The 17,924-nt window shown below is 47.4% G+C and overlaps 1 protein-coding gene across 2 annotated transcripts in view; it reads right to left on the minus strand.

Annotated features, from left to right (window-relative positions):
- The window catches only part of plxna3 (plexin A3), a 36,736-nt gene that overhangs the window by 17,763 nt on the left and 1,049 nt on the right, over positions 1 to 17,924 (minus strand). For both annotated transcript variants that reach the window (XM_037479765.2, XM_062562092.1), the window contains exons 2-6: positions 10,716 to 11,110; positions 10,376 to 10,566; positions 9,542 to 10,089; positions 9,204 to 9,368; positions 8,788 to 8,970 (exon numbers count right to left, since the gene is read on the minus strand). In XM_037479765.2, the coding sequence (XP_037335662.2) occupies positions 8,788 to 8,970; positions 9,204 to 9,368; positions 9,542 to 10,089; positions 10,376 to 10,566; positions 10,716 to 11,029 (1,401 nt within the window). In that variant the 5' untranslated portion in view covers positions 11,030 to 11,110. The remainder of the gene's footprint in view (positions 1 to 8,787; positions 8,971 to 9,203; positions 9,369 to 9,541; positions 10,090 to 10,375; positions 10,567 to 10,715; positions 11,111 to 17,924) is intronic.

A 17,924-nucleotide genomic window follows, 5' to 3' on the forward strand; every position in this document is an offset into this window, starting at 1 on the left:
TGATGAAGATGATGGTGATGATGATGAGGACGATAATAGTGACGAACATTCTCTTTGTGAATGTGCAGCCTCCTTCCCTGTGTCTGACCCAGAAAAACACCACAGAGGAAGAGGAGGAGAAAGGAGGGGGTGGGGGTAAAAAGAGGGGGGAGATGAAAGATTGTGGAAATGAGGAGCAAGAATGAAAAAATAAGTCAGCCAGAAGGAAGGAGGGAAAGTTAAGAGAGATGGAAGGATGAAGGAGAGAGGAATAGGAGGAAAATTAGGAAAAGTAAGATTGGAGGAAAGGAGCGGGACAAGAGCCAGAAATAAGAGGTAAGGATATAAGGAAAAGAGGAAAGAAGGAGATGAAACAGAAAGAAGGAAGCGAACACAAGTGAGGAAAAGAAGACCGACGAAAATAAGGATGAACAGAAAGAAAAAGGAGAGTAGATGAAAAGGGGAAGAAGACCAGAGGAAGGAAGGAAAGGAAGTGGGAAGAAAAAGATGAAGGAGTGTGTGTGTTAATTAGCTGTCTGCTCGTTAAGCAGCAGAGCTTCATTAAAACTGACGACACACACACACACACACACACACACACACACACACACACACACACACACACACAGTTGTGATGCAGCAGGTCTGACTTGCATCAGAACCCAGTTATTCAATCCTGTTTCACGGGCGGTGCACACACACACACACACACACACACACGAGGGAGGGAGGAGGAGACCTGAAAGTAGGACACTGCAGCAGACGGCGAAAGCAACACACTCCTTAATCTGAGCAATGAAAATGGATTTAAAGTTGTAATCCGTCACTTTTCACTACAGAATTTAACATCAAAGCTTGGGGATAAGTGACTCAAATTATGACACGAGGAATCATTTCTACCCGGAGAAGACCACATTTCATCAAGATGGAGAGAGCTTTTTGCATTGGAAGTAAAACAGGGACACGACATACAGCAGAAAACTGAGCAGAGGAATTACTCCACGTGTCAAACAGAAGGGGGGCGAGTGGCAAACCACTTAAAGCACTGCTATGCTAAGCTAGCTGGAAGAGTCGCTAGTTCAACCAGGTTGAAATTCTGCCTCCAAGATGATCAAATGTGTGTAGTTTTGTGTTGAAAATAGCATTAACAATTAAACAACAGTGCCTAAAATACACGTTTTCCAAAGTGATTACTTATTACTTTTAAGATTTAGTTTTTAGAAAAACATTCATTAATCGCCAATAACCAAGATTAATGGAGTTGAAAAACGTTAAATGATTAATTAGTTCATATTTTTTTTATCTATTGACAGCCCTATATGTGCATTTACATACATATGCATATATATATATAACATATACATACGTACGTACGTAATGTACGTATACATACGTACGTATATACACACACTTATTTTTTGCACCGCGGAACGTTTCTCACTGGATGAGTTTCGGGGGGACCGATTATACTGGAGCACCAACTAGCGTTCATGACTTCAGAAAACAACAAACCACAGTGAACATGAACAAAGAAGCTGACGAGACCGTGTCGGGTGGCCCCGTGAATGGGAAATCTTATTATAATAAACACACGGATGGAAGCGTCGATAAGAGCGTGGTTGTGTGCAAGCTGTGCAACAAGGAATTCACATCGAGCCTCAAGTATCACCTCAACGCAAAACAATTAGCAGCTAGCGTGGACGTACAAGGACCCACACCCAACCCACACTGCACCAGATGACTGGTTTAAGGAACAGGATAGCTTATGGTGCGTTTCCACCGAACGTGGTTCTCCACAGAGAGTCGGTACCCTTTTATTTGTGTCTCCACTGAGAAAAGTACCAAAAATCCGACAGCACCGTACCACTTTTTGGGTACCCTTCCGTTGGGGTACCTGGCACAGTTGTTTAGTACTAAAGGGTGGAGCTAGACTCACTGCAGACCGTTGATTGGTTGAAAGAGTGTCGTCATTTGCGCGGGCCGCAAGGGGAAAGACAACACACGAGGCGCTATATTTAAACTACAACACCGTCGCCGCGCAGCATTTACTTTAACAGCCACATATCGAGAAGCAAGAACAGGATCGGCTGTATGTCTCCATTGTTGTTTGCGGTTAGCTTTCAGTTTTTGCGCGATCGAATGACGTCAATCTACTTTCCGTCCAATACCGCGCCTATCAAGTAAGATACTGTTGGCGGTGGAAACGCTCGACACTTTATTGACGTCAGGTGGCGTCTTCACTCATTTGTGTTAACTATCCAAAAAATTACTTCCCACCGTTCTCAGGTCAAATATTTATGCAATTAAAAGTTTAATTTCGATTAATTAATTACAAAGCCTCTAATTAATTAGATTAATATTTCTAATTGAGTCCCGGCCCTAATATTTATACATATATGCGATATGGTTCTTGTGGCCTGGACTCAAACAGTCAGCACCTTGCAGAGTACAAAGTGAAACCTGGAGTGAATCTATTGGTGTGTGTAAGCATACGTAGCCAATGAAGCCCATTGTGATTGACTGGTGAGAGTTTCAACAATACAACAGATTGTGCGTCTTGGAGAGAAAAGTACGTACAAAAAAAAAAAGATATTACAAAATGGAAGAGATTAGGTACAACAGAAGTATAGATATTTAACTATCCAATATTATTATCCTTTATTGGTGTTCCTGGTTGTCCTGGTGGTTCTTGAGGTCCCAGTGGTCCCAGGTCCTCAGAATACTGCTGTTAAAAAGTACCTTATTTAAGCACTAATGTACTTTCTTGTTACTTGTTCTTCTGAGTTTGTATCTCTATGTGGAAATGCACTTATTGTAAGTCGCTTTGGATAAAAGTGTCAGCTAAATGACATGTAATGTACACACACACACACACACACGCCTGAAGCCAGCTGCCCGACATTCCATTGTAATGCAATACCTCCTAGATGAGTTATATATATATATATATATATATATATATATATATATATATTACACATACACACACACACACACACATGTATGTATGTGTGTAGGCGAGCTCCTCATGTGTATCATCGGAGATAAACCAACTTGATTACAGAGAATACACAGCATTGGTATTATCAGCCTTACACAGCAGCAACTGATCCACACACAGACACACACATGAACATGAAGTGGACTAGAAAGAGGATTCTGCTCCCAGTCTGTCTGAATGAGACTATTCACATCGTTCAGGTTTCACTATGGAACACGAGGCCTGACCGGACAAAGAGGGAGGGGGGGGGGGGGGAGAATGACAAAGGGCAGTGAAGGGTGAAACAGGCCTGGGGAGGGGGGGGGTGGTAGTTAAGCCTATTAGTTCCAACCAATCCCCCAGTACACAACCCTGAGACCACCAAGTGATGGTTTAACCCCTCAGGCACAGGCAGGCAGGCACACACACACACACACACACACACATGAACCCATGAAAAAAACTACCAGTCAGATAACATTCACAATTAAACATCTAGCGTTCTAATTTGTCTCTCCAGGACGATGAAGGCCTGTTCTGCCTCTGATTGGCACTCGTTACTTTCACTGGTTGGAGGCCTGTGATTGGCCAGGACATCTGGCTTAGCCAATCAAAGGACAGAGGTGGGCGGGTCCCCACGTCACCATCCAGGGAAATAAAAATATCACTTACGGGACCAGTGTTGTTTTTCAGCAGTCTAACCATGTTCACATTTAGCCTGGGTGGGGCTGCAGCTCACCACACACACACACACACACACACACACACTTTATAGCACATTTTGCAGACAATCCATAAAAGAGAGGAAGCAGAAACACTCGCACACTTTTCATTTGGACCACACACTGTTTTACTAGTGTGTGTGTGTGTGTGTGTGCGTGCCTGTGTGTGTCTTTGACACCAAGCTAAAAAACGTCCTGTGGGACAAACTTTATTGTCCTTGCTGTAAAACACGGTCAATAAGGTAAAGGAGACAAAGAGAGATGAAGTCATTCCCCAAGGTGATGATGCGTGCGCACACACACACACACACACATATAGTTAAGAGTCGCTGCATTAAATAGTTACACTAAACACACACTCTGGGGTCAAACAGTTAGATAAACAGAGTAAACCATTACTCTGCTCTCTGGCAGGTTGAAACCTGTTAGCACAGCGCTAACATTACCAGCCGTGCATGTGCACACACCAGCTGCTGCTACTGAAGACACACAAACAACCCCTGCTGAGGCAGACGCACACAATGTTCCTAATGCATGTACCATGAGTAATTTAACTCTAAGAACTCACCAAATGGTTGGCATCAGCCAGCTGAAGCTAAATAAGTTTGTCTTAGCTCTCATAGAACTCTATTGATGTGTAGCATCACAGTGAGTTAATGCTACATTAGCTTGTTTAAGCTAACAGTTCAATATCCATGGTTAGTATCACAGTGAGTTAAAGCTACATTAGCTTGTCTCTAACGTAACAAGATGACAGTTAAACTTTGACTTTGTTAAGCACTGCTGCTAATCATGCCACATACTACTATCAGATGGTATTTATTTGTGTACATGAATCATTTTGTGTTTATTTTGGTTCCTAAAATGCTTCTCCAGTTGAAATAAAAACACAAGGAGCAGTGCTTCCCTACCAGCAAGACTGACATTTTAATTTTCCAGTACGCAGCCCCCCCTCTGAAAGCTAAGAACCTGGTGGAAACACAGAGGAGGGAGAGCAGTAAATAAAATGTCCTTTAAACGTCTGTTTATTTTACTTCCCGTTGTTTGTTTGCAGGAGGAAAGAGGCAGAGAGAAGCAGGGCTTCTACCGCTAGTGCTGCTAGAGCCAATTACATCACATTACATGTCATTTAGCTGACACTTTTATCCAAAGCAACTTACAATAAGTGCATTTCAACCAAAGAGATACGGACTCAGAAGAACAAGAAACTGCTAAATATATTGTTGCTAATACTGCTTCTTCTAAAGAGCTAATAATTATGCTGCTGTTGCTGATGTTAATGCTGCTAATGCTTCTGCTAAGGCTGCTGCCCTATCTGTGTCTGTGTGTTTCTGAGGAAACGTGGATATCTGTGTGTGTGTGTGTGTGTGTGCGCGCGCATTGAGACCAGGTGTGAGGCTTCCTCCTCCAATCAGACACCAATCAACCGCGGTTAATATCTGACCATGAAATACTGATTATTGACTAATTTGTGTGTGTGTGTGTGTGCGTGCGTGTGTCTGTGTATACACCGCTGCCAGAGCAATATAAAAAGTTTAAATCAGTAAATTCACGCTCCTTCTCACAGCACCCAACCAATCAATGGCCTCGCTCTGCGCTGAAAGAGCGATGTGATTGGACGGGAGTCCACTGCAATCATTTGTTTTGTTTGCAGAGTATGTTGGACATACAAGGAATTTCTGATGGCGGGTGGAGCATGCATGACATTGGAGAAACAGACAATAATTTACAATTAAATTAACAATTGAATTTAAAAGAATTAAAAAAATAACCCCCAAAGTACACATGCAAATATAATAATATAACAAGTGCGTGAAGGTATTTCTTTTGCACCAGGTTTAGTTCAACAAGAGAAAAAACTTGTTCCAACGCCTACGAGAGAAGGAGGAAACATTTTATTTCTGCAGGGATTTAGAATGCATTTGTTTGTGATGAAATATTACAATTTAAAGCTTCATTTCTGAGTGAGTGAGTAATAGGATGCTCTACCGGAAGAGGAAGCCAAACGGAGCTCCTCTTCACAGAGAGGAACAGGTGCAGGCCTCTCCTCATAATAATCATCAATATGAATCTCAATCAGAGCACTCGTTTCCCTCTCTGGTGGCATCCGATCCCCAGAGAAGAAGAGAGGCAGGTGCAGCCAGCTCGGTTACTGTTGAATTCTGTTCTATTCCTCGACGTGTCATCAGTCAGAGATCAGGGCACTATGAAGGCTGCAGCAGATGGGCTGACTCATAAACGCTAATTCACTTTGTGCTAATGGAGGAGAGGAGAAGTTATGTTCTTTCATACAAAAAAGAAAACTGATTGGCTGCCTGAGACAGCGTGTGTTTGGGAGTTGGGAGGTGAGTGTGTCTCCTCCCAAGTCCCAGGCCTGTTTGTTTAGGACTCAGATGACACACACTTCCTGTCGCCTCGTTCTCTCCTTACATGCTGATGACATCACCCTCTCTGAACGCAAGAGCAGAGTTAGCATTAGTAGCTCCACTCGGCTACGTGATCTCAGAGAGTAGAGTTAGCATTAGTAGCTCCACCTGGCTATGTGTTCTCAGAGAGTAGAGTTTGCATTAGTTACTCCACTCGGCTACGTGTTCTCAGAGAGTAGAGTTAGCATTAGTAGCTCCACCTGGCTATGTGTTCTCAGAGAGTAGAGTTAGCATTAGTTGCTCCACCCGGCTATGTGTTCTCAGAGAGTAGAGTTAGCATTAGTAGCTCCACCTGGCTATGTGTTCTCAGAGAGTAGAGTTAGCATTAGTAGCTCCACCTGGCTATGTGTTCTCAGAGAGTAGAATTAGCATTAGTAGCTCCACCTGGCTATGTGTTCTCAGAGAGTAGAATTAGCATTAGTAGCTCCACCCGGCTATGTGTTCTCAGAGAGTAGAGTTAGCATTAGTAGCTCCATCTGGCTATGTGTTCTCAGAGAGTAGAGTTAGCATTAGTAGCTCCACCTGGCTATGTGTTCTCAGAGAGTAGAGTTAGCATTAGTAGCTCCACCTGGCTATGTGTTCTCAGAGAGTAGAGTTAGCATTAGTAGCTCCATCTGGCTATGTGTTCTCAGAGAGTAGAGTTAGCATTAGTAGCTCCACTCGGGTACGTGTTCTCAGAGAGTAGAGTTAGCATTAGTTGCTCCACCTGGCTATGTGTTCTCAGAGAGTAGAGTTAGCATTAGTAGCTCCACCTGGCTATGTGTTCTCAGAGAGTAGAATTAGCATTAGTAGCTCCACCTGGCTATGTGTTCTCAGAGAGTAGAGTTAGCATTAGTAGCTCCACTCGGGTACGTGTTCTCAGAGAGTAGAGTTAGCATTAGTAGCTCCACTCGGCTACGTGTTCTCAGAGAGTAGAGTTTGCATTAGTTGCTCCACCCGGCTATGTGTTCTCAGAGAGTAGAGTTAGCATTAGTAGCTCCACCTGGCTATGTGTTCTCAGAAAGTAGAGTTAGCATTAGTAGCTCCACTCGTCTATGTGTTCTCAGAGAGTAGAGTTAGCATTAGTAGCTCCACCTGGCTACGTGTTCTCAGAGAGTAGAGTTAGCATCAGTAGCTCCACCCGGCTACGTGTTCTCAGAGAGTAGAGTTAGCATTAGTTGCTCCACCCGGCTACGTGTTCTCAGAGAGTAGAGTTAGCATTAGTTGCTCCACCCGGCTACGTGTTCTCAGAGAGTAGAGTTAGCATTAGTAGCTCCGCCCTGTGTTCCTGTGGTCAGTAACCAGTTTAGCTCTTTCTACAAGAAGCAGGGTGGAGCAGCAGCTCAGATGTTAACCTTCTAACCACGGCGGGGTTTCTCTGTGTGTGGTCGCACCAACTAAAAGTCCCTCTGTGGCTTCTGGTTACAGGTTCACAATTACTTCCTGTTTAGTCCTCAGACCACCACAGTAAGAGCTGGATATCTGACTAACAGCCTAAATACCTGCTGACATTCGGGGAGCAAATACTGGTCTTTGTGGGTCTCTCTGGGGGTCTGTAGATAATCTGGAGCTTCAGGTTTTAACCCTAAAATAAATAATAAATAGAAGAAACCCAGAAGCGTTTGTCTTCCTTGAGAAGAAACACTTTAGTCAAAATTCCCTGAGAGAAATGCTTTCAGACGAATCATACCCTCCTTATTGTATTCAACGAACATTAAAACATGGGGACTAGTTATGAGAGGAGACAGAACCCTGAGATGAGACTGAAGGGGAAGGAAGACAGTCTCTGTCTGTCTGTGATGGTGACTTAAAGGTCATGACTGTCTATCTCTCGCTGCTCCTCAGCGCTTCAGATCAACTCTCTCTCCCAACACCAGATCAATAAACTGGGATTACTGATACAGTTGATATCTCCAACCCACAGTTGATATCTCCAACCCAAAGACACAGGAGGCTCCACTGGGATCTACCAGGAAAAAGAGAAGGACAACCTCAACTCATTGGCCCTTTCTCTATATGCGTTCTTGTGTCCTAATGAAACGTCCTGAGTACTGCAGAGTACTGTTCCAATCCAAAGTCCGGGAACGGTCATAAAACCCGGATGGGACTTGCCCCCCCCCCCCATTTTACCCAGAGTGCATCGGAGCAGACATGTCTGTTCTTGTGAGACCAAAATATCCCAGAATGCATTTCACCTCAGGAACATAGAGCAACAGGAAAATAGACACAACTGTAAGTCACAGAATGTAATTTTAGGAGTTTTTCAGACGAGAAGTTCGTTGTTTAATCAACATTTGTGGTTTGTAAACATTCTAACTGTAGCCTCATTGGTCGCTGTATTATAGATAATACTAATCACTAATGATGTCACCAATCTAACTGTAGCCTCATTGGTCGCTGTATCATAGATAATTAATACTATATTTATCACTAATGATGTCACCAATCTAACTGTAGCCTCATTGAAGAGACTCGGTTAAACTCCTTCAGGCTTCACATCCGGATTTTTATGTTTTCCGTCTGCAGCTCAACCTGCGGAGGCCTCTGAATCACAGAGGGGACCCTCGCAACAGACCCCTGCACCACAGAAATGACTGTGAAAATCTGCTACAAGAAGGAAAGGAGATCTTTTCGAGCTGGCCAGGAGACAAACCCCAGAGGTGGGGGTGAAACAGGAAGTGCTGCAGAAGAAGAAGCCTACCTTCTTCAGCTGTCCGCTGCGCGTTCCCACAAACACCACCGTGTGCTCGCCGTAGGTGTAGGCCGCCACGGCGCCCATGCCCTCCGTCCGGTCCTCGTAGAGCGGGCTACCCTCGATGACCCGCAGCCCCCCCAGAGGCTGGTTCAGGACCAGCCCGCAGAAATCATCCCCGATCTGCTTCGGCTGGGGGGGGGTATTAATATATTAATATGGATTCAAATACACCTTTGACAACAGAACGAAGGAGACGAAGAAGAATGAGGACATGCTACTTTCATTTAGTGGAGACATGTTGTGGAGACAGACAGAGAGATACAGACAGGGGAAGGAGGGAGAGACAGAGAGACAGACCTGGATGTGTGATAACGTCTGATAAACGTCCACCACATCAGCTGATGGGTGGAGAACCTTCTCACCGTGTGGATGCAGGGGAGCTCCTTATTGAGTAACCACGGCAACGAGAGTCGGCCCTCGCCCCGGTAACAGGAGCGGATCCTCTCCCTCATGGCCAGGTTGATGTGCTGCAGGGTGAAGAGGCACAGGACTGTCTCCCTGGGCGGGTTGGACCGGTTCTTCTGACCCTGAAACACAAGGAGAGAGGCGAGGGTTCAAGTTACTGAGGCAAGGCACCGAGACACAAGGAGGAGGACAATTATAGGGGGAGACACAGGAGAGAGGGACGAGGATAAAACACAAACCGAAAAAGAGAAACACCAAGTGAAACTGGAAATGAGGTCTGACTGCCTCCTCTCACCTGGGAGAAGACGACGAACAGGACGTCGTCCTCCTCAGAGAGGCCCAGGGCCTGGGCCAGGCGGCGCCCTGGTTTCTGCCTGAAGGCGGCCTGCACCAGGCGGTACTCCACCCCGTCCTTGGTGCAGCCCAGAGGGAACTCCACATAGGAGTAGAACTCTGTGTCGTTGGAGCACATGCGAACAATCTTAGAGGTGAAGAACTTCTCTCCGCCGGCGTCCATCTGCGTGAGCTGCGTGTCCAGCTGCAGCGTGAGGAAGTAGACGTAGGTGCGGCTGGAGAAGCCGTAGACGTAGTAGATGTCGAAGGCGGGGTAGAGGGACAGCGTGTCCGAGGGGATCTTGATTTGCGAGGAGACAAACTCGTCCTGGTAGACCAGCGAGAACATATTGACGCTCTCCTCGTCCGCCACCAGCTTCCTGCTGGACAGCGTGGGGAAGTACTCCGACTTTCCGTCGATGGCGGCGCCGATGAAGAGGCGGCTACCGCCCTTCGCTGGCCTCTTCCTCTTCGGGTCAGCCGCCCAGTCGTCCTCGCCAACTACCACGCCTAAGGAGGAGACACAGGTCCTCAGCTGAATGACAGGTCTAGTTTTAACTGGTCTACATCTCATTTATTGTACACATTGATACCTCCTCCTACCCTCCTGATGGACAACACAGAATTAGCCTTAGCTCGTTAGCTCCTTAGCGGCTTTGTTACCTCCCCGGCATTGAATGCATGTGTTAGCATTGGCTGGGCTTTTCTATAAGAGGATTCCATTAGATTTAGGACTTGTCTTAAATGTCCTTTTAAATCTCGGTCTTGATTTCCCACGTGAACAGGTGTACCTTACCTGCCATCCCATCAGCCTCTCTGGCTCCAGACAGGTAGTGCTCTTTGCGGTGGTGAGGCTCCCCCAGCTTGAAGAGGTCCTCCAGCCGGAGGAACTGACAGACGCCCTGCCAGATCGAGCCGCACGCCACCAGTCGGTTCCCAGTATAATCCACCAGTAAGAGCTTGTTGACGTTATCGGACGAGTCCAGCCTGAGCGCAGAGACAGACAGGTGGGACGTTAGACAGGTGAGCAGCCAGATGGAAGAGAACACAGCAAGACAGACAAGTGAAGAGACACATAGACAAACAAGTTCAGGAGACAGACGTGGACAGGTACAGACGGACAGGTGTGTACTCACTTGTGAGCACAGGCCCTAACTGTGGGGGGGGGGTAACACTTGGCGTTGTCCTCGACTGGTCCAGTCGTGTGACTCCTTAGCTCCGTCAGATTGGCCGAGAGCTTCAGGACTCGGTTGACGGCACCCACGAACACCTCACCTGTCCTCCGATGGACAGTCAGGTGGGTGAGGGAGGAGTCAAAGGCCCGGTACACCACCCTGTCCGACGCCACGGCGGGGGAGGGAGATGCAGCCGGGGCAGAGAGGAGGGGGGAGGAGAGGAGGATAAGGGAAAGGAGGAGGAAGAGGTGGAGCGGAGAGGCAGAGGGAAGCATGGTGGAAAGAGAGGAGGGGAGGAGGGAGGAGAAGGTTGGCTGCAGGTCTGATGAAGAGTCTTCTTCAAAGGAGCATCATGACTGTGGAAAGAGAAACATCGATGTTACTACACGCAGTATACCTCATCCTTATCATCACATGTCATTTAGCTGACGCTTTAATCCAAAGTGCCTTTCATCAAATAAACAGATTTACAACTTGGCTCCATCACCGTCTTATGCTAGAAAGAAAATATCCACGCACCCTTAATGTTAAAAAGCTTGCAAGCTAGGTATTGTTAGCTAACGTTGGACAGAGTGCAGCCAGTTGGAGATGTTTCTTCTCCTCATAAGTTCTTTTGACAGTCCTCTATTTGCGTAAAATACAATTAGTTGAGACTGTAGTTGATGGTTAAAGGTTTAAAGGTGTTGTTCTTTGTTTTTACAGACGCATGAAGTAATCAGCTCCATAACAGAGACAACTGGAAGCTGTGACTCGGACATATTGTTAAACACAAGAAACTACATAGACATAAAAACATGTTTGTTTGGTTCTATAGTCTGTAGACTACTGATTAACAGTCGTATTGCTGCCATTTGATGACAAACACATATACAGGAAGCCGAAACAAGTATATTTATTATTTTTAACAAAAGTTAAATGTTATTTCACACGTTTCAAAAAATCTTATAACTTTTATAAATGTATATCTTCTTATAAAATGCCCCTGGTTTCCAGTCAGTGGGGGCAAAAATGCCCCCCTAAATAATGTGTAAATGACCTACCCAGCAGAGTGTGTGTGTGTGTGTGTGTGTGTTCCAGGCCGATACGGTTATTGATCTGCTACCGTCTGTCTCATAACTGAATTCTCAAAGCTCCAGTAACGCTGAGCTCAATGGACACACGCGTTTTACTCCCAGACCGTTAGTGATGATGCAACATCAATAACCTCAAACTACAATATTCAAGAAGTAAAAACATCTCAGGGAGACTGCTGCTAGTTAAAGAAGAGGAGCAGCTCTTTCCTCCCTGATGATGGAGGAATCCTATGCCCCACACACACACACACACACACACACACACAACTCCCTTCAGCTCAGCAGGCTAATTAACTAATGTGCTGATCTTTCACTGCCTCTTTGTATTCGCCCGTGTGTGTGTGTGTGTGTGTGTGTGTGTGTGTGCGTGCAGACAGGCAGCTGGACAGACAGAGGAGACAGATAGAGTTTCCCTGGACTACGATGTCATCGGACCAGCCTTACAGACGTTGTGTGCGCTAACCAAACCACCTCCTAGTTTGTTAGGTGGGTCCTTAGCATCTCAACAGAGCCCCGATGGAGAGGACAGCCAAAGGGACTGTCCCACCAGGGGACCCTCCGACCGCACATGGCGTTTACGTCGACCGACGGGGATTCAGGTCAAACGTGTGACTTCCTCCTTTGTTTTGCGCTGCCTGAACCTTCTCGTGTATCGATGCACGAAGGAGGAGAGAAGCCACCGGGCCAGAATGAGCTCAGCGGGGCCTGATTGGACGATGATGATCTGGCTCCACGGCAGCGGCCAGAGTAACAACTGCTGCGTTAGCTGTGTGTGTGTGTGTGTATGTGTGTGACCGTTATTTCATTAGAGGACACGCTGCTGGTCACATGGACGTTGGCGGTTGAATAATGGACCGAGCGGTTGATGGAGACGTGAACATCTGAACACGTTGGACCCAAAGCAGCTCTGGAGCTCCTACGGAGACATCTGAGAGGGTTCACACCTCAATCAGAAACACACGCAGACCAGAGACACACGTAGACCAGAGACACACGTAGACCAGAGACACACGTAGACCAGAGACCAACGTAGACCAGAGACACACGTAGACCAGAGACACACGTAGACCAGAGACACACGTAGACCAGAGACACACGTAGACCAGAGACACACGTAGACCAGAGACACACGTAGACCAGAGACACACGTAGACCAGAGACACACCTCGGTCAGAGACACACGTACACCAGAGACACACGTAGACCAGAGACACACGTAGACCAGAGACACACCTCGGTCAGAGACACACGTGTGTTCACACACACACACGCACACACACGGCTCCACCAACAGTCCTGTGATGTTTTGGCCTATTTTTGTTTTCATGCCGCCGGATCCCAAAGTAACCATAAACATTTCAACATCTGACAGGAAGCACGTCCAACAGCCGGTGACCTTTGACCCCTTTGCACTGGCATCAACAAATAGTTGGTTCCTGCGTTGATCTCATGCACACCATTGGACCAGATTTTGCCTCCATAGGCCCTAATGGCCTTCCACATGGCGCTCAATGGAGGTCTATGGGGAGCAGAAGAAAGGTCACAGCAGCCATCTTTTAGGAATTAAGCAGATCGCATCGACACTATCGCAGGAAAAGGAAAATAAACAGAAGGAATCCGATTTCTCCAAGTTGTAGATGAGGAAAAGTGTCACTTTTTAATAAGGCATCAAAGCCATCTATGGATGACTGGTAACCAAGGCAACAAATGAATGAGTGATCTGCGTTTCTACGTCATGATCGCTATTTCTCGTGAAGGGACCAATGATACGTCACTATTTAACTATTCTGCAAGAAATTGCGGAGCGGACTTATCTCCTTTCCTTTGGTAAAGGATGCTCGAGTGGTTCCTATGCTAAAGGAGCTAAGTAAGGAAGCATTGAGGCTCCTTTCCTTAGCATTGGAGAACAGCTCTTATCATGATGCCACTTACACTACTTCACTTCACTCAGTGAGGAAGAAAGGGCAATTCAAATCCAGCCCACATCTGCATTTACTGATTCTCCTTTACCACTTCCAGCAGGTAAAATGGCTGCTGTGACATCACAGGAAGGGGGCGGGGCCACAAAATAAACATTTGTACCCAGCATGCTGGTTCACTCCTTAACTACGTCAACCACGGATGGTTTAGTAGCACATAAGGCGCTGTGGTGGAGGCCCGGTTATCCACCCGGTGGTTCTATGTAGGGTTCTGTTGCCGAGCAACTAATGCAGTTACCCATGTAAACCATGTTTTAAAGTGTCTCCTTCAGAGGAAAATAAAGAATGCTTTTAGTTGTCCCGCTGTGAGACAGACTTTAAATCAGCATCACACCGCTGTGACCTCTGACCTCGATCGATCGGTAGATAAAAAATATAACTGTGATATTATAACTGATGACAAATTCAGTGTTTTTATATTCATAAGATCCCATTTATTCACAATGTTGATAGATAATTAGAGTATTGAACGTTGCCTGTCATGTGACATTCTTACATTTAAGAGTTTACTTTTTAACATGTGGCAGAAGAAATAATTATTGTTGTTTTTATGACTTTTTAATCTACTTCTGTATGGTTTTGCACGGCTCAGCGCTCAGTCATGGTTAGAACAACTATTAATAACGCACAACTAACGCTTGCTACAACAGCTTGTGACACAAACTATTTGTAACACCAATAATGGTACATTTATAAAATCATGCGCTGAACTGCATGCTGGGTACAGCTCGCCCGCTATCACAAGAAGAAGAAACTCTGTTGCTACCTGAAAGCGATCTATTGCCAAGTTGGTCGAGCCGCTGGTATTCCCTCTGGTGGCAAGCTAACATGCTAACGCACTACACGCTAACACACTAACGAGCTAACGCGGTAAACAGCTGTTCAGGTAGCTGGCGGCGGTCCTTTTTGGCATGTGCGTACTCAAAAGATGATACTGTCCAGAATGTTACAAAATACTATACTATGTACATAGTACTAGAATACTAGTTACTATAGGATTTTACTTTTTGGCATTTCTACTCTAAAATGCTGATAAGAACACACAAATGCATTTGACCTCTGAAAGGAGAAAACGCACACAGACACACACAGGAAGTGAAGAGGGGCAGCTGATTGTTTCCTCCTTGTTCCTCAGTTCATCCTGAGTGTGTAACATCTAATGCTGAAAGACAGAGACACAACGACAGAGACAGAGAGACACAGACAGACAGAGACAGAGAGACACAGACAGACAGACACAGACAGAGAGACACAGACAGAGAGACACAGACAGACAGAAAGAGACAGAGAGACACAGACAGACGGAGAGACACAGACAGACACAGACAGACAGACACAGACAGAGAGACACAGACAGACAGACACAGACAGAGAGACACAGACAGACAGAAAGAGACAGAGAGACACAGACAGACGGAGAGACACAGACAGACAGAGACAGAGAGACACAGACAGACAGACACAGACAGAGAGACACAGACAGACAGACACAGACAGACAGAAAGAGACAGAGAGACACAGACAGACGGAGAGACACAGACAGACAGAGAGACACAGACAGAAAGAGAGACACAGACAGAAAGAGAGACGCAGACAGAGAGACACAGACAGACAGAGACAGAGAGACACAGACAGACAGAAAGAGAGACGCAGACAGAGAGGGTTGAAGTGAAACTCCAGAATGAAATCATCTTACAGCTCCTTTCTCTTTCTGCTGACTCAGTCTTTCCTCAGCGATGACTCAGCACGTGTGAGTTTATAGTTGAGTCTGATGGTGTACGAATGTGGGTGTGTCCTCCTCCTCCCCCCTCAACCCACTGTGTCCTCCTCCTCTCCCCTCAACCCACTGTGTCCTCCTCCTTCCCCCTCATCCCACTGTGTCCTCCTCCTCCCCCACCATCATTCCACTGTGTCCTCCCCGCCCTCATCCCACTGTGTCCTCCTCCTCCCCTCTTCATCACACTGTGTCCCTCCCCCCTCATCCCACTCTGGCCTCCTCCTCCCCCCTTTGTCACATTGTGTCCCTCCTCCCCCCCCTTCATCCCACTGTGTCCCTCCTCCTCCCCCTCATCACACTGTGTCCTCCTCCCCCCCCCTCATCCCACTGTGTCCTCCTCCTCCCCCCTTCATCACATTGTGTCCCTTCTCTTCCCCCTTCATCCCATTGTGTCCTCCTCCTCCTTCGCCTTCATCCCACTGTGTCCCTCCTCCTCCCACCTCATCTCAGTGTCCTCCTCATCCCCCCTTCATCCCACTGTGTCCCACCTTCTCCCCCCTAAACCCATTGTGTCCAATCATCTCCCCCCTCATCACACTGTGTCCTCCTCCTCCCCCCTTATCCCACTGTGTCCCCTCTCCTCCCCCTTCACCACACTGTGTCCCCTCTCCTCCCCCTTCACCACACTGTGCCCCTCCTCCCCCCCCTTCATCACATTGTGTCCCTCCCCCTTCATCACACTGTGTCCTACTGCTCGACCCTTCATCCCACTGTGTCCCTCCTCCTCCCCCTTCATCACACTGTGTCCCTCCTCTCCCCTTCATCCCACTGTGTCCCTCCTCCCACCTCATCTCGGTGTCCTCCTCCTCCCCCCTTCATTCCACGGTGTCCCTCCTTCTCCCCCCTCATCACAGTGTCCCTCCTCCTCCCGCTTCATCACATCGTGTCCCTTCTCCTCCCCCTTCATCCCACCGTGTCCCTCCTCCCCCCTAAACCCATTGTGTCAAATCATCTCCCCCCTCATCCCACTGTGTCCCTCCTCCCACCTCATCTCGGTGTCCTCCTCCTCCCCCCTTCATTCCACGGTGTCCCTCCTTCTCCCCCCTCATCACAGTGTCCCTCCTCCTCCCGCTTCATCACATCGTGTCCCTTCTCCTCCCCCTTCATCCCACCGTGTCCCTCCTCCCCCCTAAACCCATTGTGTCAAATCTCCCCCCTCATCTCACTGTGTCCTCCTCCTCCCCCCTTCATCCCACTGTGTCCCTCCTCCTCCCCCCTTCATCCCACTGTGTCCCTCCTCCTCCCCCCTCATCTCACTGTGTCCTCCTCCTCCCCCCTTCATCCCACTGTGTCCCTCCTCCTCCCACCTCATCTCACTGTGTCCTCCTCCTCCCCCCTTCATCACACTGTGCCCCTCCTCCTCCCCCCTTCGTCACACTGTGTCCTCCTCCTCCCCCCTTCATCACATTGTGTCCCTCCTTCTCCCACTTCATCCCATTGTGTCCTCCTCCTCCCCCTTCATCCCACTTTGTCCCTCCTCCTCCCACCGCATCTCAGTGTCCTCCTCCTCCCCCCTCATCCCACTTTGTCCCTCCTCCTCATCACACTGTGTCCTCCTCCTCCCCCCTTCATCCCACTGTGTCCCTCCTCCTCCCACCTCATCTCACTGTGTCCTCCTCCTCCCCCCTTCATCACACTGTGCCCCTCCTCCTCCCCCCTTCATCCCACTGTGTCCTGCTCCTCCCCCCTTTATCACATTGTGTCCCTTCTCCTCCCCCTTCATCCTACTTTGTCCCTCCTCCTCCCACCTCATCTCAGTGTCCTCCTCCTCCCCCCTCATCCCACTTTGTCCCTCCTCCTCATCACACTTTGTCCTCCACCTCCCCCTTCATCCCACTGTGTCCTGCTCCTCCCCCCTTCATCACATTGTGTCCCTTCTCCTACCCCTTAACCCCACTTTGTCCCTCCTCCTCCCACCTCATCTCAGTGTCCTCCTCCTCCCCCCTCATCCCACTTTGTCCCTCCTCCTCCTCATCACACTTTGTCCTCCACCTCCCCCCTTCACCCCACAAAACCCATTGTGTCAAATCATCTCCCACCTCATCTCAGTGTCCTCCTCATCCCCCCTTCATCCCACTCTGTCCCTCCTTCTCCCCCCTTCATTCCACTGTGTCCTGCTCCTCCCCCCTTCATCACATTGTGTGTCCTCCTTTTCATAGAGTTATTGATTAGTAGAATCATTCTGAATTAAACATAACCCTATATCTAAATATCTTAAAGTAAATGTCACATGAAGGAATGTTTATTATCTTTATTCATTTGCTGTTATTTTTATTGCTATTAATAATTTCATAGTCTTTCCTTTTAAATCACCTTGAATCAGCTGCTGTTGATCATTCTA

The sequence above is a fragment of the Pungitius pungitius genome, chromosome 1 (assembly GCF_949316345.1).
Source record: "Pungitius pungitius chromosome 1, fPunPun2.1, whole genome shotgun sequence".
NCBI classification, from domain to species: Eukaryota; Metazoa; Chordata; class Actinopteri; order Perciformes; family Gasterosteidae; genus Pungitius; species Pungitius pungitius.